The sequence below is a fragment of the Dysidea avara genome, chromosome 6 (assembly GCF_963678975.1).
Source record: "Dysidea avara chromosome 6, odDysAvar1.4, whole genome shotgun sequence".
Taxonomy (NCBI): domain Eukaryota; kingdom Metazoa; phylum Porifera; class Demospongiae; order Dictyoceratida; family Dysideidae; genus Dysidea; species Dysidea avara.
Window position 1 is genome coordinate 23,842,823 of NC_089277.1, and position 24,442 is coordinate 23,867,264.

At 38.5% G+C, this 24,442-nt stretch overlaps 2 protein-coding genes across 2 annotated transcripts; one reads left to right on the forward strand and one right to left on the reverse strand.

Annotated features, from left to right (window-relative positions):
* Window positions 1–168: 168 nt before the first annotated feature.
* Window positions 169–22,983, reverse strand: LOC136257868 (uncharacterized). The gene is made up of 2 exons (XM_066051186.1): window positions 22,748–22,983; window positions 169–1,596 (listed from the first exon to the last, which is right to left on the reverse strand). Exon 2 carries the CDS (start codon window positions 1,540–1,542, stop codon window positions 244–246), a length of 1,299 nt encoding a protein of 432 aa, XP_065907258.1. The 5' UTR covers window positions 1,543–1,596; window positions 22,748–22,983; the 3' UTR covers window positions 169–243.
* Window positions 13,637–17,322, forward strand: LOC136259341 (uncharacterized). The gene is made up of 11 exons (XM_066052835.1): window positions 13,637–14,717; window positions 14,769–14,927; window positions 14,995–15,092; window positions 15,166–15,261; window positions 15,310–15,357; window positions 15,406–15,492; window positions 15,549–15,617; window positions 15,666–15,803; window positions 15,857–15,913; window positions 15,968–16,015; window positions 17,167–17,322. The coding sequence occupies exons 1-11, from the start codon at window positions 13,637–13,639 to the stop codon at window positions 17,236–17,238; spliced, it is 1,953 nt and encodes a 650-aa protein (XP_065908907.1). The 3' UTR covers window positions 17,239–17,322.
* Window positions 22,984–24,442: the final 1,459 nt, after the last annotated feature.

A 24,442-nucleotide genomic window follows, 5' to 3' on the forward strand; every position in this document is an offset into this window, starting at 1 on the left:
GTATAGCTATAGGAGTATAGCTACCTTGCAGGGGCCAAAGTTCCGTGGCCACCTGAGTCTTGCCTTTTGGGCAGTTGGCATTTGCTTCCCCAATTAACACCATGCAGATATCCAGGTCTGGCCCATTTCATGTACAACTGGGTAGCTAGACTGAAAAATTGCGTAAAGCTAAATCAAAAATTGCTGTGAATAATGTCTACAAATGTCACATACGTCTGTACAATATAATAGCTAATAATTTAATTATTCATAGCAGATATACTTGATTGCATTACTATGTCGCTGCTTCATGTGTAACACTACCGTTTTCTGGAAAGAAGAATGTCCACCAATAATGACAAGATTTCTAGCATTTATGGCAATAGTTCTTTGTACTCCTCCCACATATCCACTGTCCACTACTCCATTAGCAGCTTGTATGAAGTCATTCTCATAAGACTCAATGGATTTGTTTCCATACACAATGTTTAAAATTTTTTGAAACAATTCCTTTCCCTTTCCAGTATATTTTCCTTGATCATCAAAGTCAAGTTGATCAGCCTTAGTTTTGTCCCCAAATCTGCCCATGTCAATAGCCAAGAAAGTAGAAGAATTAGGTAAAGATTTTAAATATTGATCCAGCTGATCTGCACACCCATTGAAATATGCAATATCACCTTCCTTAGTGCGAAATACTATGGCAACATACTGATCAAAATCACGGCCTATGATTTGATTGACATATCGCTTGCTGTCAGATATAAGTCTCTGGCTGGGATGAATCATGCTAACAAGACTATTAATTCCACCTTTAACGTGAAGTCTTCCGAAAATGTTCTTCCCTAATCCAGTAAAGGCTACCCGTCCGTTTTCAACACCTTGCCATTCACTAAGCCATATTGTAACATTTTCTTTCTGATTACCTATTTTTAAAGGAGCAGCAAATGTTTTTGGTGATATTATATAATGACCACTAAATGAGATACACACAACCCTGGCGATTTCAAATTTAAGTGCATTAAACAACTTGAGGTGATCATTAAAAAATAATGTCTTCTGTTTAAGGCAAGGAGGATGATTATTAATTCCTTCACCCACAAAAGTGCCGCCAGTTCCAACATTATAAGAGATTATTACTACAATAATTTTCTTTGTTGAAAATTGAGTGAAATCTTCCCAACTTTTCAATGATGGTATACCTGACTTCTTTGCTCGTTCATTCCAGTAGTCAATATCAATGTAGTCACGAAGTATTAGTGTACCAAACATTGTACCATTATCGTGAAGCAGCTCATGTGAGAACTGCAACTCTGACATATGGACAAATGGCTCCACTACTGTGAGACCAACAGAGCTGGCCCATCTTTGAAAACAAAACATGTTAAGAATTGCATTGGTCTGTTGCTCCCAGTAGCTACTGCTTAGTGCATATCTGTAGACTTTTGGTGCATGATGTTTGTTTTTTGCTGTAACTTCAGTTGAATAACCACTGTAACAAAACAACACTATCAGTATCAAAATACATCCACAAACCCCAAATAGTATATGCTTTGGTTGCTTCATTGATTAGAAAGTTGATCTACAGCAGCTATGTTGTAATCTGTCAGTCAAGATAATCTGTAATCGAAAGAAACAAAAGTATACAATATATCATACAGTATGGTAGTACTGTATAGCTATTAGGGATCATGGAGATTTGGGTTTTCTGGCCAAAAATAACCCAAAAACCAGTTTAACAAGACCGTCCAGTATTGGTTAGGTATAAAAAGCCCTAAAGTGCCTTCTAAATGCTTCCAATACATAGCTACAAAATTTTAAAAGAATTTTATTCAATGGAATTTTCTACTGACTGACTACTGCTTGCCTGCCTGCCTGCCTGCCTGATGCCTTCAGACAAGTGTAACTCGATAACAGTCGAGGTACGGGCTCACTGTTTGATGTCGCTTTATCCAAAGATGTGCCTTTTGACATACCACAACACGTAAAATGCACACATCATGGACTTACCTTTGTCCTTCTTTGTGTCCCATTTCATTTTGCTGACATGTCAATTCGCAGTAGCATGGTGCATGGCTTCCCTAATGTTTATTTTAAATGGAAATTGTGCGACTGGATTGATTGCAGAGGCGCTTCTAATACTATTCTTTGCAGTGTTGGGAAAGTTACTTTGTCAATGTAATATATTACATATTACTCTTTACTTTTGGGTAATGTAATAAGTTACAGTTACATATTACTCCAAATGAAAAGTAACTTAATATATTACATTAAGTTACGTCTGCCCTGACCATACACCTTTCCTTTAAACCTTGCATGTTAGGTACTGAGCTAGCATATAGTAAACACTCCTGTAAATATAGCTACTGGCTTCGTGCACCTGTGTAGAGATGCCCTCTTCAGCCATACCTAAACATTGCTGGAAAATCACGTGACCAGTTGTCTGAGGTGTGAACTAATATGGATAATTCTATTATTGGGGATCAGGGCAGTAGATTATTGCAGCCATTAAGCTATTAGGTAACACTAATTGGTTAGTAATGGACCTGGTAATGTGTTATGAATATCGTTACACATCACTAACAAACTGTAATAGTAACACGTTACGTAATAAACACATTACTTTCATTACTAATATAACGAACTGTGGGTTCCTTGAAAGTAACTTAAGTTATATTACTAGACCATGAATAGTAATGCGTTATATTACTTGAAATCACAAAATGTAATAACTAGTACAGTATGTAATGCATTACTTTAGTAACGCATTATTCCCAACACTGGTTCTTTGTTTGTAACGCTGTGTAACGGACTGAACATAACTGCAAGCAAAGTGGAATGGCTACTTCACCTTCAAGACTGAAATTGATACAGTACTGCCCAGAGGTAACGTTACAATCCCTCACAAGTGCTCAAATCCAGACCACGGCTTGACACGACGCACAACTGGAATACATCACGTGCAAAGGCACACGGTTACTGGAGCAGCCACCTGAGGGAGCTCACGTGTCATGGCTACATGTGGTGAGTTAGTTAGCACACGCATGCCAAAGAAATCGTGGGTTGAAACTTGGCTACACGAGTGTCAGTGTAATGTTACCTCTGGGCGGTACTGTAGCTGGGGTGCACGTTCAGATGAAAACATTAACTCTGGTACCATCTTCTCTTTTGATACGGTATGTGTGGGTTCACCAGTCATAATGTTGAACAAAACTTAGGAATTTTAAGTTCAATTTGGGATCATAGAAAAAAGTAGAGAAACAAGGGAAGTTGCCTACACCTGCAGATATAATAGTGGACATTTAATCCCTAATTGGGTAAATACTGAAATAGGGAATAAATGTTCAGTATATCTGCAGGTGTAGGCAACCTCCCTTGTTTCCCTACTCTTTTTTCCTATGATTCCTAATTGAACTTAAAATTCCTAAATAAATTTTTACCTCATACTTGTAGCCATTAGAAACAAAAAGTATACAATACATAATCATTAATCCTCAACCAAAAGTGACTATTAATATAGGATTACGGATTAAAATATAATAGGCTCCTAGCAGACCTTCAGTATATCCTCAATCTATGTCTTTGTAATCCTACCCCTGTTCGTATCATACATACACTGTAAAGCATAATAATAACAAGTACACAAAAATTTTGGAATTTTCAACTAGAGTAGGGACCACATAGCACATCAATAAAAGTACTGAAACAAGCTGGAGTAGTGCACGATATTAAATCACAGTAAAACAATAAGAAGTGTTATATATCTACTGTGCTCAAGATACTATAATGGAAATTCATAGTAGGGATATAACAATTCTTATTGTTTTACTGTGATTTAATATTGTGCACTACTCCAGCTTGTTTCAGTACTTTTATTGATGTGTTATGGTCCCTACTAATAATAAATACTTTAGGTTTAAGGAAGAAAATCCATCCCTCCTGGAGGAAGACTGAGTGTGGCCCCGACTAGACATTGGGTGACCTGCAGTTCGAATCCTGGGGCTGGAGGGATTTTTTTCCTTACTTTGGCCCCTTTTCTGTTACACCTTTTCAGCCAGTCTGTAAGTCAAGTCATTAGGTCTAAGTCCCTGAAATTAGGTTAGGTAATCCTAAGGCTGCAGCACATGTTGCTGTCAGACCTTCAGTGCTGGTCACTGTAAAGTGCTAATAATAAAAAAAATAATAAATACTCTAGTTGAAAATTCCATTTTTTTTGTGTACTTCTTTGTTAACTTTTTGTGACTGGTGAACCCAAGCATACCGCATCTGAAATGGCACCGCACGACCCAGCTATATCATTTATCATCGGAAAAGTGAAGTATCCATTACGCTTTGTTGTCAGCTATGTTCAACCCGTTACACAGCATTTCGAATTAACAACTGTTCGAAAAGCACCTCTGCTATCCACGCATACCGAAAGAAAGGGGGCCGCGTGTCCCAGTTATATCAAATATCATCTGAAAAAGTGAAGTATCCATTATGCTTCGTTGTCGGCTATGTTAACCCATTACACAGCAGTATGAATCAAGAACTGTTCGAAAAGCACCTCTGCAATCAAAGTAGCCACTATGAAAATACAGACGATTTCTGCTATGAAGGGAAGGCATCACGTGATACCGCCAAATCGACACTTTTTGCTGCCAGCAAAGATGAATGGGACACAAAGGAGGACACTGGTAAGTCCATGAAGAATGCATTGTACCAGGAGCTTATAACCACCGAAGGGGACCTCAATAGTGAAATACTGCCTTATTTGGAACACTACAAATCCACAGGCTACCTGTTAGTGGTTTCGTTACATAAGAAATTAGTAAGAAGCATTTGCAATGCAGCAGTTCTTGTATCGATAACTATAGCGATGGGAGACAGCGATGGGAGACAGCGATGGAATTATAGCATGTGAGACAACAACAAGAGGAGAAGTGTTGCTAACCAACCTACGTAGCAAATGGGCTAAAACTGTTAATCCAAGACTGGTACTGCTCATCTCGTGCAGCACAGCTACTAGTACAGCTACTTGCACCTTCGGCGCTTATGAGCTCCTGATTGTACGTACTGCAGTATGCCAAAAGGCACCTCTCGGGCCGAAGCAACATCGAACAATGAAAAAACCAAGCCCGTAGCCTGAGCCGTTATCAAGTTATGTTTGTCTGAAGGAATCAGTCAGTCAGGCAGTCAGTCATTCAGTAGAAAATTCAGTTAAATATATATGTGACTGGATTTGCGAAAAGGGGTCTTCCACACACATCCAATTCTATGAACTTAGAAGACCACAACTCAGTATTCAAGAAACATATTAACCTAAAACTTTCTCCATCCCCTAAGCTATGTTGGTTCTCAATACTGACCAAAGTTTAGATCAATAGCCATTTCCAATCTGAAGTTATGAATTGTCAAAGTTGGTAAATTAGATGTGTGTGAAAGACCCCTTTTCGCAAACCTGGTCACATATATCTTAAATTTTGTAGCAACTTGTTGAAAGCGTTTTGGGTCGATCTGATAGCTTTTTAGGGCTTAGTTTTGCCTAACAAGTACTGCCTCATCGTCGTCTAGGAAATTGAGGCTGGTTTTTGGGTGATGTCATTTCATGGGCCACGTCTACTCCTTTGTGGTCCCTACTATACAGTACTATCGTACTGTATGATAAAAGTGACTGCTGCATTGAGTGGCTGTTCTTCTATTAGAATATCTCAATCTGTGTATTGCTTCTCAATTTTTGGCAGGTCCCACATAAACACTTGGTCTCATTTAGTCACTGAGGTAAAAAGCCTTACAACAGAAAAAAAAACCAGTCTCAAATGAATGCCAAGTACAGACATTGCTGCACAGTGTCACAAATGAGTGTACTGTATGCTGAGGAATACATCAAGGAGTCAGAGTACAACTTTGAAGTATGAAATTGCAAGTGATATTCCTTCCAAGGAAAACACGATTGCTAGTATTGTATTTAGACTACAACAAGTTTGATACTGAAATTTGATTGGCTGAAAACGTGGTCTCTAAATCTCGTAGAGCCACGGTCATGTCCAATAGAGACCACTCTCTGAGGCGATACGAAACACGATAATTACGCGCCTGTAACATTGGCAACGCATGGGCGTTTAAATGGCTAGTAACAGCCCTATTGAATTAGAGGGAGGTATAATGGGCTTGTTTGTACTAATCAACACTACATTACTTGCTTACAAGTAGCTGTCGGGGCACAACAACAGCAACAATGAGTTGTAGTCCAGTCGCTGAGTCCAGTACTTCGATACATAGCATGCGCCTGTAACATTGGCAACGCATGGACGTTTAAACGGGTAGCAACAGCCACGCTGAGGTCCCGCCATGTAGGGAGGTGTAGAGGGCTTGTTTCTAGTAATTAGCCATACATTTCCCATTTACAAGCAGCTGTCAACTCAAGGTACAATAACGAGTTGTAGTCTAAATAAGTTAGACGTCAAGAACCACTGGGTTCTACGGGATTTAGAAAACCCTCAGGCCCTTAGTAGCGCCCTCGCTTTGCTCGGGCGCTACAGCCCAGGGTCTTCGAGTTTTCTAAATCCCGTAGAACCCTGGTTCTTGACGTCTAACTATTATTTAAATATCTAATCAATACGAATATACGGTATATCTAGTCAATACAGAGTACATCTAGTCTTGTATACAGATACTTGTGTTACAACAAATTTGAACACGATTGGTCAATATCTTGTGCATGTAACATCATTTGTTATTGTTGTTGTGCAACAACTACAGTATTAGAACCTTTGTAGGTAAAATGTTGAGCTTGAGAAAGAAATAAAAGCACAGGTAATTATTTGGAGGCAATACAGTATTTATTAAATAATAAATAAATATGCAAGGAGGCAATCTTAGACAAATGTGACCGGATCTGCAAAAACAGGACATAATCGCATATTTTTCTTATTAAATGTTTATAATCTACTTAGCCAAGTGTACCCACTGGCAAAGTTTCAGCTTCATATGCCAATAAAATTGGGAGTTACAGCCCTACAAAGTAGCAACAACAGAAAAATCGATATATACAGCAAGCATAGAGAAAATATATTACAGGTGCTTACAAACACGGTTGTAACTTACCAACGGAGCTAAAATTTCACCTAAAATTTCACCATCGTGTTCGCCATGAACAGGGTGAATCAATTACTGGGTAAGTTGTTCCTTTACTCGCCCTTCTTCACTGCATACAAAGACAAAATTCGTGAAGAAAAATCGATCGCATACAATCGCTTCAACATGACGTAAACAAATGCTCATAACTTACGTATCTTTGTGTCTACCGCAACGAAATAAAGATTTTCCAACTCTTCTCGAGCAGGCGAATAAGATGATATCCCGATTTTTATTGTTAGTCCCTTCCTTCACTAAGAAAGAGGGGTTAAATAAATTTACGGAATTTTTGCATGTATTTCACCCAATGCATTCAATGCTTTATACCGTAAATTTAGGCTTGTGCGATTATGTTCCTTTTTCGTAAATCTGGTCACAAATACAGAAAACTTTTAATGTCTAGTGATGTAACTAAATTCATCAACTGACAAGTGCCTTCTTATTATACCATACATAGCTGCCAAGTAAAAGTACTTATCACTTGCAAACAAACTCTGCAACATGATACATGTAACAAATAAGACTAAAGACTAAACCCACATATATACTATACCAAATACCCTAATATAATAGTCAAGAAATGATGTATAGCATTAACAGTGTAGCAGCACTGTGTACATTAAGTTAAGCCTAAGCCTACATTAAGACTAAACCCACATAAAAATTATAGCCTAAGCCTACATTCAACAACATTTCCTGACTGCTGTATTAGAGTCAGTGACCACTCTATTAGAGTGTCTCAATCTTACATCCACAAATCACTTGCTAAACATATTTGAGTAGGGATTATAGTGATGAAACAAAAGAGGTTGCCTACATACAGCTGCAGCTATACTAGTGGACACTTCAGTCATATACAGCCTGCACAGCAGTGGAAATAGAAATGGAACACAAAGGAGGACAAAGATACATAAGTCCACAATGCACGCTTTGTAACTACTGCTGTTGGTAAAAAGGCATGTCTTAGGCCTAAGAGATGTTGAATTGTGTAGAAATCAAGCCTGTTGCCTTAACCACTATCAACTTATGTTTGGCTGAATGTAGGCATCAATTAGTTAGTCAGTCAGTCAGTTAGAAGAAAGTTCTGTTCAATTAAGAAAGAAATTCCATAGAAACTTGTTGGAAGTGTTTGAAGTTTTGATTATACAATGATAACAATGAGATCCTAGCTATTTGTGGTGGGGTTTAACTATAACATAATCTCATTGTCTAATTGCAAAATAATGCAGAATATCTTTTGGAGCCCACTACACTGAGTATGTACTATAACAAAGCGGTTATTTAGCCGGTCACTGCAGATAAACATCTAATGAGTATATGAACCTGCCAAGTTTGCTTTTCTTCTTTGGCAGTCATACGTGGGAGGGCATGCAATGTGATTAAGCATCCTATTCACACACTTCATCTTATTAGTTCAATGTGCTAAATATTGTCAAAGTCTTTAATTCTTGTTACTACGTAGGTTTAGTAACTCAAAGACTGTAGCACAAGTTTCTGTCAGACCTTGACACTATAAACAGTAATTATACAACCAAATACTAAGAATAATACGAAATGCGGTTAAAATTACGTCATTAATAATGAATGAATAAATAAATATAAATAATAATAAATAATGTTTGAGAAAACTACGAGGCCTAGAGACATGAACTAAGCGGGGATAGATTCGCCTGTGAATGAAGGCACAACCGTATAATAAGTACGCCTGTTCGTGCTGATGACTTTACCATACTTGTAATTCTATATAACACCCAGCACCACACCCTTGTTTAATTACAGATTTCTCAAAGGAGAAGATTAATAAATGTCTGTGGAGTGACTACAGCAGAGCCAGAGGCCACCTTACACGTAAACAACAACATTACAAGTATGTTTAAATGTTTGTAACTATGCATTTTGTATGCAGGATATGCGCTCCAGGTGTCATGCAGTGAACAACCAGCTGGTGACCAGTTGGGATACCAGCTGATGTGCTGGTAAGCTGGAACAACAAGGTAATGAGTAATGTAATACTTGTACCAGTATTATACATCTTCATCCTTCATCTGGCTTGCTAGCGGCTAGAATTATTTTCCACTCGGCTTAACTATTACTCTACTGTGAGTCTGTAATAGCTAAACAAGAAGCCGATTCAGTGCTGCATATACAACAATGTGTAACTATCTCCTGTATGTTGTGCACAGCTGTATTCATAATATTATAGACTGTGATCACTGTGCCAATGCCACACCGCTGATATACTGGCACATCACCAGTGGCCTCTAGTTATAACAGAGTCTGTTGCGCCATATTGGCTTGATTGGGATCAATTGCTAATTGTGCCTTCAGCATGTCCCTTGTTCTGCATAACCTCACTTCACTGCTGAGTCATCTTCAGAGACACGTCACACCTAAAATATATAGTTACTTTCAATATAGCTAACTTAACTTGGTTTTTGTGTAGGTTGTGTTTTAGTATTGTGGTTTTCTGATGCCAGTTAAACTCCCTTGCCTGTGTACGTATGCATATGTATCATTTCCACCGGTACACACACACTGCTCTGAGTGCTGCCTATGGCACTGTTTATACTTGTCCAATGGGTAGGTTGCAACGTTGGTGTATGTACTTGGTTGTATGTGATGCGGTCCTAGTTATACAACCAAGTACTAAAGATAATAATAATAAAACACCCTGGTGGTTGGAAGAAGAGGCTGTGGATAAGATGAATGCTGTACAGTGTAGCTTACGCAATATGCTGGTTAAGGCACTGAAGAATGTACCATGGAAAGTCCACTGGAAGATAGTGCCATTGATCTAATTTGGTACATGCATGGATATGAAGAGGATACTTGCTAATGGAGGAGATACTTTTCCTGTTACAAGGAGCAGTCTTTTCCTGGAGGACTAGCTGATAGTGACCTCAGTTTCTGCATGGTCATTGGTATCCACTCAGAGTGTATAGTTGTATAGAACATTCATGCAGCCACCATTATATTGTTCAGCCCAAAGATGATCTCCATGATAATGCGCCCCAACGATGAGCCCAAAAGTAACACCAAGGATGTGTCTGTATATATTGAGATCCAGGAAAGTTCCAGAACCCTCTCCAAAGATGCACCAGCTGAATGTATAAAAAGGTGATACACTATCTAATGGTTACAGATCATGAATACAATAACAGACATGCTGATACTAGGGCTGGGGGATAGTATGTGCATATCGAAATATCGGGATAGTATCACTATCGGTATCGCCTATATCACTTGAAAATTTACTATCGGACAGTAATTAACAAGTAAAATACGGAGAAATATATGCAAAATACTTTACTTTTTGGAACAAGAATCAGCCTGAAAGGCTGTTTAATATCTTATGCAAAATACATGCAGGGATACATCCCTTCTTACAACTCTCTTTGAAGGCAACTAATAGGAAATAGGTGAATTATCACTATCATTTTACTATCGTCTATCGTGAACAGTGTCTTGATATCGTTCAGACAGTGAAAATTTCACTATCGCTCAGCCCTAGCTGATACTATCAGTGGACATGAGTCATGCCAGCAGTTAGAGTCACTTCCAGGGCTGTCTGGTTCTATTTGGACAGTGATGTTTTCTATGGTGGGCAGGGCCGCCCAGAGAAATTAAGGGGCCCAGGGCAAAGAGTTAAAGTGGGGCCCTTGACCCAAGTTGTAAGGTGATGACAAAAAAAAAAAAAAGGTCACAACCTGCTGGCAATGACAATAACTACCCATCACCAACCATATCTCCTTATCTATAAGCTTGCTATACTGCTCCTCTGAAGAATACTGTGACTGCTCTATTAGAGTATTTAGATCTGACTGCTCCATTAGAGTATATCGATCTTTTAAAGAGGTATTCGGGGGGCCCTTCATGGGGCCTCCTGGGGCCCGGGGCAAAATGCCCCAGTTGCCCCCCCCCCCCCCCCCCCCCCTGTGGGCAGCCCTGATGGTGGGATTCCCAATGATGACACCTGAAGGAATCTGAACTATACCACAACCACAAGTATTTCCTGCTGTCATGTGATGTTGTAATTATTATTATATTATTTGCCATATTTGTGTTAATAAATTCATGATCTGCTGTTAGCGTACAGACTAATGCTGGACCCTATATTATCAGCACTGGGCATTGTCTTATGGACTGATCTAGTGGTGATGAACCAACATGAAGACGGAAATTTTTGAAGAATCGCTAAACAATTTTTGAAGGTTTTATTACAAGTCATGTCTCCAGCTGCCCACACATTGCATGTCACATGTGATGATTACGTAATCAAATTCATAAGCACTCATCAAAGCTGGTAGCTATAAATAAACATCTGAAAACATGGCAACAAGTTCAATAACATGCTCAATCAAAGTTAAAAAGGTTACCACGTATATGTTCTGCTGCGTTTGGTGAAATACTGATTTGCAGACATGAAAATGGACAATTATGATCGTTTAGCTGTAGCCATTTTGAAGGGCACTGTTATTTTTGGCCACGTGCCAAAGAAAATATCATCAATTTGCTTACTTTCACGGCACAATGTTGTGTGAAGTCATTGGGAGCAGACAGTACTCTGTTGATCTAGACAAAGGTGGATAGAAGACCTTGTAAACTTTCATTCTCTTGTAATGACGAAGACCATTTGGCTACAACTTGAAAGTTGCTGGATCTAGCTTTGAAGAAGGATGATTGATATCAGATGCTGAGATGTCACAGAAGAAAATAGAACTTAACCTGTAATACCAGTTGATGAGCACAATGAAAATAATACCGAAGACCAAGGATGCAGCAGTAATCTGGGTTGTTGCACACTTGTGGAAGGCCACAAATTTGAAGTGCAACGAGAGGGGATTGAGAGTGGATAAAGGCTGGTAGTTCTTATCCAAGAGCTGATGATGTCATAAGAGCTGATGGTGTTATTATAATCTTTGCAACAACAAAAAACTTAAGAAGCAATTTCCAGCCATCAGTGGTTTACAGAGAAGCAGAGCAATGTAAGTGGACAGCAACGGTTACAAATAATAATTCATATGTTGCTTCCAACATTCATCAAGAAGGATCAGACAAGGTGATGGTGTATGGCTCCCTTTTTGACAACATTGATGACAGAAGACAGGTGATCAAACGTGAATTCTTTGGAGTCTCCACTAAACATGACATTGCCAAGGTTCATGAGCAACAGGGTGTTTGAGAGACTGTGGATTCTTTGCCATTACATTTACGATAGCCATTTGTTTAAAGCAGGATCTCCACAAACCATTCCACCAGAAAGATGTGGCTGCATTAATTTTTAGTGCAATGTTTTGAAAGAGGTATTGCTTACCATTGTGCAAAACATTTATAATAAATTAGGTGATCACTGTTGTAATACTGTTGTAGTGCTATAAAAGTAGCTAGAGTAACTATAGTCTGTTCACGCATTCATCTGAGCTCTCCTTTCTTCTTGTTACATGGGCCAGCTGTCCAAACATTTAGAACTGTTTATCAAAAAAGCGCTTTGATATGGGCAAGAACAAGCCCAGTGAGTTATGATACTTTTAAAATGTCCCATACATCTAGTATTATAATAGATGAATCAAGGACACAAACATGTTTACAACATGAAAATATGCTTGTTCCAGTACAAAACCATTAGGAGTGAACACATGTTCACCTCTTTGATTTGGCAGGCTCAGGTGAAGTGTAATAACTGCATAATAGACAAGGAGTTATTACAATACAAATTCCATCACAGTTAACCTCCCTCCTACGCTATATTATGGTATCTGAGTCAGGTTCTTTGTGCCCAACAAATAGTACTAATCTTAAGCACACATTAAATCATGTGAGAATAGCTGTAATGGCTTCACATTGCTTGCTTGATTGCTTGAATATACCTTATAAAGGCTTCCTTATAAGCATAGGCGATTCTAAGGGGGGCCAGGGGGGGGCCATGGCCCCCCCTGTTAAAAAATAACTTCTTAAAAATCTTGGGGTAAAGTTGCTGTATAGATTGGCATTGTTATTTTTAGCATTTTTCATGTTTTTAGAACAAATTTTAGGCTGTTTTCAAGCTTTTAAATTGCAAAAATCCTGCAGCTTCTGGGGGTTGCACCCCCAGACCCCCTGAAAATTCTACTTTATACTATAGCCAAACAACAATAGTTATGCTGTTCCCTACTTGGCCCCCCCTGTAGGTCAGGTCTAGAATCGCCACTGCTTATAAGGGATAAAAGCTATCAACATGTAGACCAAACATTACATCACCAAGTACAGTAGTTAAATTATAATTATATGCATCACAACTACTAAGCCATCCAAGTGCTAACCATACAAACCATGTAAACCTGCACTCTGATGGTATCAAAGCCATTCAACCACTCATTATTTCCCATCCTGTGAAATAATTACATAACTTAATTATGCACACTTTTATGGCAAGTGGACTAAAGATTGCAGCTCAGGCTAGCATGGTTGGTATGCCACAGTTTTGAGAGATGTACAACACAGTTGAAACGCTGGTAAAGAACTGGGACTCAGGTTCAAAATGTGTTGTTGTAAGCTGTGATGATGAATGTGTGAAAAATGCACAAGCGATCATGAGGAATCAACACTAGATGGGCAGGTTGCCAGTGATGAAGCTGTTAAGGAGTGTTCATGGGAAACCATAGAATATGAAGTCGAGTGTGATATTGATGATGAAACCACACAGTACAGTGATACCACATGGCATGTTGATTTCACACAGCACAGTGATGTCACACAACACGGTGATATCCCAAGCCACGATGATGTCACACAGAACGGTGATACCACAAGCCACGATGATGTCACACAGCACGATGATACCACAAGGCACAGTGATGTCACACAGCACGGTGATGTCACACAGCACGGTGATGTCACACAGCACGGTGATGTCACACAGCACGGTGATACCACAGGGCATGGTGATACTACAAGGCATAGCGATGTCACACAGCATGGTGATACCACAAGGCATGGTGATGTCACACAGCACGGTGATACCACAAGGCACGGTGATGTCACACAGCACGGTGATACCACAGGGCATGGTGATACTACAAGGCATTGTGATGTCACACAGCATGGTGATACCACAAGGCATGGTGATGTCACACAGCACAGTGATACCACAAGGCACGGTGATGTCACACAACACAGTGATACCACAAGGCACGGTGATGTCACACAGTACGGTGATACCACAGGGCACGGTGATGTCACACAGCACAGTGATACTACAAGGCATGGTGAGGTCACACAGCACAGTGATACCACAAGGCATGGTGATGTCACGCAACAGAGTGATACCACAAGGCATGATGATACTGCACAGCTTGAAAAACAGATTATGAAACCAGCCAAGAGGGCTACCATGCAACAAAATACCATTCTACACAGCAGTATCGAGGAGATTATTGACGGTAATGGAGCTGGTCAGCAAACACAACTGAAAAACTTAGCAGTCACATCCATTAAAAAAAGCTCAATACACCTGAAGCCTAGTATAAAAGCTCGAGGTCATCCAAAATACTCTTCCAAACTGTGGCCATCAAAATCAAAGAAAAGACAACACAGTGAAGACAGGTGTAAAGAGAATATTCAGCCAAGTGTGCAAGTTGGCAAAACAAGTAAGTGATTTAGTGTAAAGCAAAATAACGTATGTTAAAAACTTTTTAAAGGTAATAATACACAAAGAAAGAGATCCCGTCGATGTGGAGAGTGTATTGGATACACATCCGTGGATTGTCAGAAGTGCTCAGCATGCCAGGATATGGTCAAGTATGGTGGCCCAGGAAAGAAGAAGCAGTGCTGTGTAAATAGGCGATGTGTTGTTACAGGTTAGTAAGCTAAGCAATGGATATATATGCATTGTATAAATATAAGTATAATTTCTTTTCTACACAGAGCAACATAAATGTAGCTACAATTCAGGTACCAGCCATACTTGGGTTGACCTTTGTAAACCTGAATGGTGGACACTTAAGCCAGAAGTTAGCAAAGTGGTATGTTGTTTCTATGTCATTCATGACTTACTGTATTTAATGTGCACACATACAAGTACTTGATATTTGGCAGGAAGCAAGTCAAGGTATATTTGGGAAAATGGGATCATCTGATATGATGGACATCGATGTATATGCTTTGTTCCCTGGCAACTGGCTAACAGATAAGGTACTTATTGGTAAACAATACATAATGTACAATCTTGTTATACGCTAGGGAATCACTACGTTTCTAAAGGTTGCTGCAAAACGCTGCCTACAAATGGTATGAAATTAACTTTTAGCACTGTACATTAACAAAATAACATTACAGAAGGGACTGAATACATTTGTTGCATCCACTTTTCTATACAACAGTATGTGCCGTAATATGAATTTAGCAAAAAGATGGTACCGAGATGTAAGTAATAAGTAAACTTTTAATTATATCTTAATTTGTAATGTCACTTGATTAAGGTCAACATTTGTGACTATGAGCTGTGGGTAATTCCTGTCAACATCAACGAGTCACACTGGATACTTGCGGTAAAATATCTTCTGATTGACTGTTATACATAACAGCCATGTTTCCAGGTGTTACAGACCACAAAGAAAGAACTGTGGCTATTTGACTCAACTGCAAATGTGTATGTCAGTTGCATCAGTGTCTTTAAGGAATGGTTGGTTTCGAAGACAGAGACAACCTGGAGAGATATGAATGCAGCATCAGTGGTGTGCATAATTAGAATTATAGTAAACTAAACGTATAATTATACCTAATTTAGATCTCAAATATGCCACTACAGTCAAATAGCAGTGATTGCGGTGTCTTTGTTTGTTTGGTAAGTAATACGGTATGTACAACCAGACATGTGTGATATCAATTTATTTACTAGTATGCATTACATGAAATGATGGGAGAGCGATCATACCAATTTTCACAGGTACTGTAGTTTTCATTACTTAATATGCAGTGCTTGAAATAGTGGTTAGACGTGTGACATTTTCGGACTAAAATTCATGCTTGTCTGCTATGATGTGCTCACTATTGATTAAACACTTTCACCAGATAAAATGCACGGTACAGCTTAGATGCAACTTAATGCTAGCAAGCATATAACTCTCGGGTGCTAGTACAATGGAACCCCTCTAAAAGGACACCCCTGAACTGAGGACAACCTCTTTATAAAGGACATCTGTGAAGGTCCCAAATTAATGAAAGCAGTACTTTATACACCCCTTAACAAAGGACGCCTCTTTACAAGGGACAAAAAATAATTCCCCAATGGTGTCCTTCTTAGAGAGGTTCCACTGTAGTTTACTCCCAAGTGTGAGTAACCTACCCGAGAGTATGAGTAGTCTACCTGCAGGTGCGAGTAAACTAGGTGCAAGCATTAAAACTTTCTATGGAGTTCTGAGAGCTTACCCTTGAGTTCCAGTAATATATGCTCCGTTCATACTTTCCAGACTGAGAACAATCAAATTTACGTGGCTACAGTATTTGTGTACCTACTCAGATTAACGACTGATCCCTCGATTCATTCCATTTTCCAAGTCAATATTCAGAATCAAGCGCATCAGCCATGAAAATATTGGCCAAAATATTAAAAGTACTGAATAGTCCTTGAGGCTCGAATCATGAATAGCTCTATGAATAGTCTACTGTAGCTTCACAACCAGGCCAGGTACATATACGTAGCTAGTACGTACATTTAACATTCGATGAGTTTATCAGTGAGCTCAAATGTTTTACTCGAGCCTCCAGTGGTCCTGTAGGTACTCACGAGTGCAAGTAAACCACTCTAGAGTGTGAGTAAATTCCTCGCAAGTAAATGCTAAGTTGCATCTAATCTGTACTGTATGATCAGACTTGACAGTGTTCCAAGGAAAAATATTTCCAAGCACAAGCTTGTACAAGTATTCATTCAGACATGCTCAAATAAATTCATTTCAAACACCGAGTATGTGCCATACAGTCTTAGGTATTTGCAGCGATATTAAAAAACTATCTTTACTCAACCTCAGAATTTCCGTTTAAATTAATAGTATATTTAGGATACATGTATCATTCATTAGTTACAATACATTCACACAGGGAAAGACACATCGGATAAGAGAGTGGATAACATGGAAGATCACAGAAACTTGTTTGAAGGAAAATCTCTAAACTGAATTTAATACTCCATGTGCATTATTTAGAACAATACATTAATTTATATGCTTCATACAATCTAATAAACTACTATCTTCATCGTTCCGTTCTTTGGAATGGATTGTTTTCCATCTCCAGCGAAGGGGCGGCCGCACTTGACCGATGACTCGGAATAGCAGCCTCCTCAATTTCTTCATAAGTCTCGAATCCTCTACGCTAGTAATACCATGGCCACGGGCGTTGTGTTCAATATCTCTGTAAACTTTCTGCATCACATCGTGCCACAAAGCAGACACAATATCGATACCATCTGATCAGGTCACGTGACTCGATTGGTGTCAATAGCATATTGGTGGCCCTTAACGTCACCAACCAATTGGTGTCAATAGCAAAAGCCTTATAGGCTTCCACATCGTCTTACTAACAATTTCGTTTCTCACGTGATACAATCCGGGTCAGACATGGATAATTTCAACCGGGTCGGACCCGGATGACCCAGAGAAAATGTGACCCGGTTGACCCGACCCGGTTTCAACGCTGGTGCATATTATATTGGCTTTCCATTATGTTGCAAACTCTTTGCAGCTAAAAATATGTATGTACACTGCAGAATGTCTATAAACTGTCGGTACTGAATAAGTCATCACTATCCTTACAAGTAAACATGCAATAAGACCAGATTGCTATAAACTAAGTGTGCTCTCCTAAATCTTAACACAGGACTCCTTGCTGTAGTGCTCAATCGCTGCCTTATTTCCATTGTCAATAGAGCATATTTGCCATCTGGATTTGTTGTACTCCTGTGAATATCATTGTACTTTTCTCTACATCATTTACCACAGGTGGGGGGATCTATTATGGTAATTAAAGATAGTAATTTCAAAGAATTTATGGCAGCAGTTCATAGGGTTCACCACAAACATTATTCATAGCCTCATATGCAAAAATTCCATTGTAAATAAAACGAGGGACTTTTACATTGTGAAGATGTTTAAGTTTACTTTGCAATACTACTTATTGTGATTACATATACTACTGCTGTAACTACTACTGTTGTGAAAGGATAGCAAGATACAGCTGTATGTATGTACAGCTTGGTTATCCAAGCTCTTCTAGGACACATTGCTTAATCATCTACCACACTAAGGCAAGTGGACATGAAATGGCAGGATTTGGGCTTATACACCCTGTACATGATAGTTAGGCAGGTCAAATTAACCCTAACATGTTTTCCGGCCCAGCTGCACAATAGTTATTCTTATATAGGTTATGATTTAGTTTCACACGAAATAATGTGTGGTTGAATGGCTTTGATACCAACAGAGTGTCCCTTTATTATCATTGTGAATAATTGTAAACCTCGTATGCATGAGGGTAGTGTCTAATCACTGGACTGGACTACTGGACTGGAATACTGGAATGGACTACTGGACTGATAGTTTATTTGGTTTTACACATTTTTAAGGGTGGGGTTACTGTACATTTGGATGACTTGTCACGTGACAACATTTCAGCACTGAGTGTTGAATATGGTCCTAAAAAGTAGCTGTGATAAGCCAAATGGGTTTGTATTCTATTCACTGCTTAACTCTACTATATAGCAGATACTGACTTGTAGGTATACCCAAAAATGTTTCTCTCACTCTTAGGCACACATGATTATTGTGATACAACTGCAGACCAATCAAGGTGTAGAGTTTTAGCCTTGAAGTCACTTGTGCATACCTGCATGACTGTATTTCAAATGAAGAAATGACTACGATCTTGTTAATGTCTACCGCAACGTAACACGACATGCATTGAGAAATGAAATAATGATATGAACTCTCCATGAGCAGGCGAATAAGATGGTGTATAGGCTTAATTGATTTGAGACTTGCTTCTTGATATATTTCACAGATTTTTAAAAATTTCGCTTTCTCAAGATGTATGTCTGTGCAGAGATAGTTACATATGGCAGTGTAACTGTTTCAAGAAGGATACCATCTATCAACAAGATATTCTCATTTTGACGAGCAAGTCATAGTAAGGGTGTACCAACAACAGACTCAAATCACAGTCAACTCAATGCCAACAAAGCATCTTATGCTACTTTGTGAGTGGAATATATGTAACTGTGTGTAATGGGGGCACATTAAATTAACCTACTTTTAAACTTGTACACACTGTATGCCGTTGTGCTATGACCATGCACTTTTCTACTCCTACTAACAGCTAATGGCATTGTAATACAATTAACATAATGCAGACATTTCATTCCAGTAATGAAATATAACCAGTTATGCGATGGGATTAGTTTGTGTGTAGGCGCCTCATTCCATGGCAGGAAGCTGTACACCCATACATTACATGGCAGCTCTCTGGATGAGATTTTGAGTAGAAATCACTCCTCTTCAACTACCCACTCATCCTGTCGAGATACTGAGCAAACTCAGACCCCTCCCCGCCCCACATCGCACCATATTTTTTTCTTCGAACAGTGCAGGATTGGTCTCGTGACTGTCCACCAGTATATTTACGTGATGATCCGTTCACTTCATTGCATTTGTGTAGCTGTGTAGTCTTTTTTATTGTAGCTGTGTGAATTCATTCTGTAAGGTGGCCTTGCTGCATGGGTTCCCTGTGAAATCTGGAGGAAAATTTTGCAAGTTGCTAGCTGGTTTTACTTTAAAATTAGCATCAATTTAAAGGCATTTTCAAGCCCGTTTAACTGAATTACAAAAATTCTGCAGCTCCTGGGGATTGCACCCCCAGACCCCTTGAAAGTCTAATTGCTATAACTAACTGTACACTAGCTGAGCCATATAGCAAGTTTCATGCTATGTCCCCTGTATGTCAAGTGTACAATTACCTACTTATTAATATTATACATAGCCTAGAAAGTCTGAAGAACAACAGATAGGCTTGAGCATATTTACATAGCTAGCTAGCAGTGAAATATCACTAAAATTGCATATCTAAGTGTCTAATTTTCAAAAATTTCCTGTGGGGGCATGCCCCCAGACCCCCCCCCCCCCCCCCTAGAATGCTCGTGCTTTGCAATTCATAGAGTATGCTTCACACACTGCAGCAGCAAACTCCTCTCTCATTGGCAGCACCATGTATATAGTAGCAATTTCAACATATACAATGGCCTGACCAACTCAATTTTCCCTCCTCCGGCCCTGTTTTGATTATTAGCCCATTTTCAATAAGGCTAAAGTATGCAGTGCACTTTTGGGCTCCTTGTATGGCTTTACTGGAGTACTGAAAGTTAACTGCGAAAGGCTGTTTTAGTTTTCCATAGGCTCCAATGTATTTTGACATCACTTTTGATTAGCTATTAATTCCGTATATTTTGGTGTGGCAATTAGTGATACGGTTTTTCAGAAGCTTCTGGAACCCACTCTACTAATTGACCCTTGTTGAATAGTGCTGGGAACACAAATGAAGATAATATACAGCAATACTGGTGACTTGTTAATTATGACATCATTTGTGCACGATTTTCTTTAGCAGTTAAAACAGGCGAGAGGAGAGCTCTTTTGTGAGGTAGGCACTTAGTGGTGAAGAGTTTGAATGATTTTTGGCATTGTAGCTATTAACAAGTGATGTATCGCTTCGCCAACTGAGTAAACCTAGTTTTCATGTGTGATAGCATTGATAGTGGTGTTTGCCTTTATCTAACCACAAAGTCTTACAGTTTAGAGATTGTAATTGATGTTTTCTTTGTACTATTGTTTCTGGTAACCTTCCTTACTGGTCTAGACTTTGTCTTCCCTGCTTTCTAGATTGTGTGCACAAATGATGTCATATGTGAGCGATAATTTATACTGCTGCATATTAATGTCACGCTTCATGGTATGAACCACCAACATGGACTGGCTTAAAGAGTACTCCTTAAAGTTTATGAAGTTTCGATTTGTAGCAGCATACACATGCAGAAGCTACTATGTAGCTATATCATGTGGTAAATTATTCCATAGCTGAATAACATTAGGGATAAAATCTGAATATATATATATGTATCTATTCTAGTTGATGGCTGGCCGGGTGAACTTATAAGTAACTGCCCCTTGTGGTTCTTGTAGAATGTTGGATATAAATAAAATTGGAAGTGACAAAATAAATATAAGTTCTTTATTGAGTTTCAATATATCAGCGATGCTACTTGTTTGAAAATAATTAGATGCTATGAATCATCTCCACAGTCTGCACACTCTCTAACTTGTTAATTACACATCTGGTATGGGGTGCCCACACTGACATATTCAAGAGGTTTAATACATAAGTATAGTAATTTTTCTCTGACATGATCTAAAGTTCCTACAGAGAAATGCCAGTGTTGAGTTTACAGGTAGAATCTATGCATTCATTGAACAGTTTAGAAACAACCGTAACTCTGAGATACTTAACTGAGGAAAGTTTGTAGTTAATTACACAAAATGTAATATACTATGTTGCTATCAGGTTACGAGTATTACTTTTAAAACCACACATTTGTCAATGTTCAGTTCAGTATGTTTTCTCTCCCACTCTTCAAAGGTATACACAAACCCTTTTGAAGTCAGCTTGTGATTCAGTTCGTCTATTATGTTGTTTGACTAGGAATATCATTGATATAAATTAAAAATAGAAGGAGGCCCTAGTACTGTAGCTACCTTGTGGGACACCACTCAATACTTCGGCAGAACTTGAATATAGCATCTATCATATAATATAACTTTAACCTTACCCACACAACAAAGTGGTTTTGGTACAAACCACGTAGCTGGCTATTACGTCTACAGTCTCAGTATTGTAAATGCTATCTACAAATTCAGAAATTGTATAAGCTTAAACAACCTAGATAGCCTTAGCTAGCTATACAGATGATCTTGCTCTACCTATACTTTTGGCTAGAAAGTGAATATGGTTCACACAGTCATGAGACATGAAACTGAACCTCAGTGAAATCCAACTCCGGCGATCAGTTATAGCCTGGAACTGAATCACTGTGTTCAGTGAAACTAGGGACCCCTAAGCAATCATTGATAGCAGTGACAACGCCAAGAAAACAGATTGAACAAAAAGTCATTTAGAGTCAGCACGGAATAGAAAGCAATCGAAAGTTGAATATTTACAATTATTGGCAGAATTTGACAGATTAAATATCTCCAGTTATTATGAAACTATCGCAATTTCAACACTTGGCCATTACCAACCAGCCTCCATTGGAAACTACCTCAAATTTTCCAACCCTACCATAACTATCTCCAAATCTACTGTAAGGAAATGTTTAGATGATGCTGCCTACCAAAGTATTCTAGCCGATATTTTTGGCTAGGAATAATAAAGAGTGGCTGGATGTGATATAGTTTCTTTTATTTTATTTTTATATTCACACCCTTGCCATGCCCACGCAGGTTTTCCTTAGGACCATACACGTGGTCGCATGTGACCGAGGACTATCATACTTTCTGTTATTTATATACTTTCATCATTTCATAATTGATGGTTTTCTCTCTATACTAGCACATTTAAACAACAATATAAATATACTCACATTGACTAATCGAGGTGACTATCATCAGTGATGGGTTGAGTCAGTTCGAGTCAGTCCGGCAGTAGTCTCAACGCCGGCTGGACAAGCTGAGCTCGCTGGACACACAGAGCACTCAGTCGCTGAACACTTTAACCTTTAGACCTCTAGTGCCTAACTGGTAAAGCAGCTAGATGACGACGACCACCGGATTTGTCTCGCGATTTGTAGACACGAATTCGGACACGAACACGCGTAATAATAAGTGGTCACGTGACCAAAAAGTCCTGAGATGTTTGTTTCTGGTGATTTTCACATATACTGATAAAACAAACAAGTGCTTCTGAAAGATAGTTCAGCTTAGGTGATCCAATAGCTACATCCCAATCTCTTGATTAAAAATTCTGTATGAGCATGCTGGAGACAGTAATATATATGATTGAGCAGCTCAAACAGTAATCTTTGCCTTACCATGAAGGTACTACATAAATCCTTTGCTTTAACTCCTAATTTCTTACCAACTTACAAATAAATAACTAAATTCCCTCTGGGCTACAAACACTATCATAGCTGTTGATCATTTTACAAATTCTCTTTTTTGTTAATAGAATAAGTGTGCTGTATTGGAATTGTATACTGTAGTGTTCTGTTCTCTCTGTATCTGACCGCAAGGTGTTCATTAAGTACAATTCTTAAGGTTATCAGTATTTAAGGCTTTTTTTTGCAAGTATTTACGGTAACTGTTTTGTGTGTGTAATAATATTATCTGTTTTTTAATTTATTTTTTTGTATTGCTGCATTCTGTAGGTGTTACTTCCATAGGCCTAGCCTTTTGTAATCGCTTTGTCATTGTTGTGACTAAATAATAACCTAGACTAAAGTAAAACATCTATCCTGCGTGGAATAATCACTACAATAATAATGATCTACTTCACGGCATATAGGCATATTAATCACTTTGCACTAGTGAGATGAATATTTGGCAAATGAAGGCCTTAAGTATAGAAATTGTCCGTTCCCAACTCACTTGTTCACAATTATGGAATCTACACCTAATAATGTAAAGACATCATTAACTAGCTATACACTTGAGAGAGTATGATTATGTAGAGACATACCAAGCACTATGTATATTATTTCAATGATTATTAGCTACACATCTTGTTACGTATAAATATGTTTTAATAACTTCCCTTCCATTGATGTATGTACTCTTGATTATCAATCTTTAAAGCAGAGTGATCACTTTAATGCTTTGAATTACTGATGTAATTTTTTTTGCAATAGTAGAGCAAGATCAGCTACAACTCGCAAACTGCTCACAATTATTCTCCAAACAACAAAATTCGTAGCTTTGTTTCAGTTGACTCCCTAGGCTGTGGAATACATTAACCCTATCAACATTGATTTACACTTCAACACAATGAAGTTATAGTGATTTACCACTGAACGTATACATTTGGAATCATTTTACAGAGCACTTTAACCCAAAACAATTCATCATTGTAAACTATAATTTTATTCACACTGCTCAGTACTGGCGACATGTCCGACACATTTGACTTCTAAAACATGATTCATTATTCTGTATAGCTATACATTGTGCCAAGAGAGTTTCTGCATTAAAACATTCTTGAAATGCTCTGTATAATATATTATATTAATATTATAGTAACAAAATCCATGACGATTATTTTCACTGACTCATTCACCAAATTC

Excerpts from the sequence above, each read along its gene's own strand:
- LOC136257868 (XM_066051186.1), bottom strand. The coding sequence starts at position 1,542 with ATGAAGCAACCAAAGCATATACTATTTGGGGTTTGTGGATGTATTTTG.
- LOC136259341 (XM_066052835.1), top strand. The coding sequence starts at position 13,637 with ATGTGTGAAAAATGCACAAGCGATCATGAGGAATCAACACTAGATGGG. Across the intron at positions 15,358-15,405 it reads CAAAACGCTGCCTACAAATG|AAGGGACTGAATACATTTGT; the intron begins GTATGAAATTAA and ends ATAACATTACAG. Across the intron at positions 15,914-15,967 it reads GCGGTGTCTTTGTTTGTTTG|TATGCATTACATGAAATGAT; the intron begins GTAAGTAATACG and ends TTTATTTACTAG.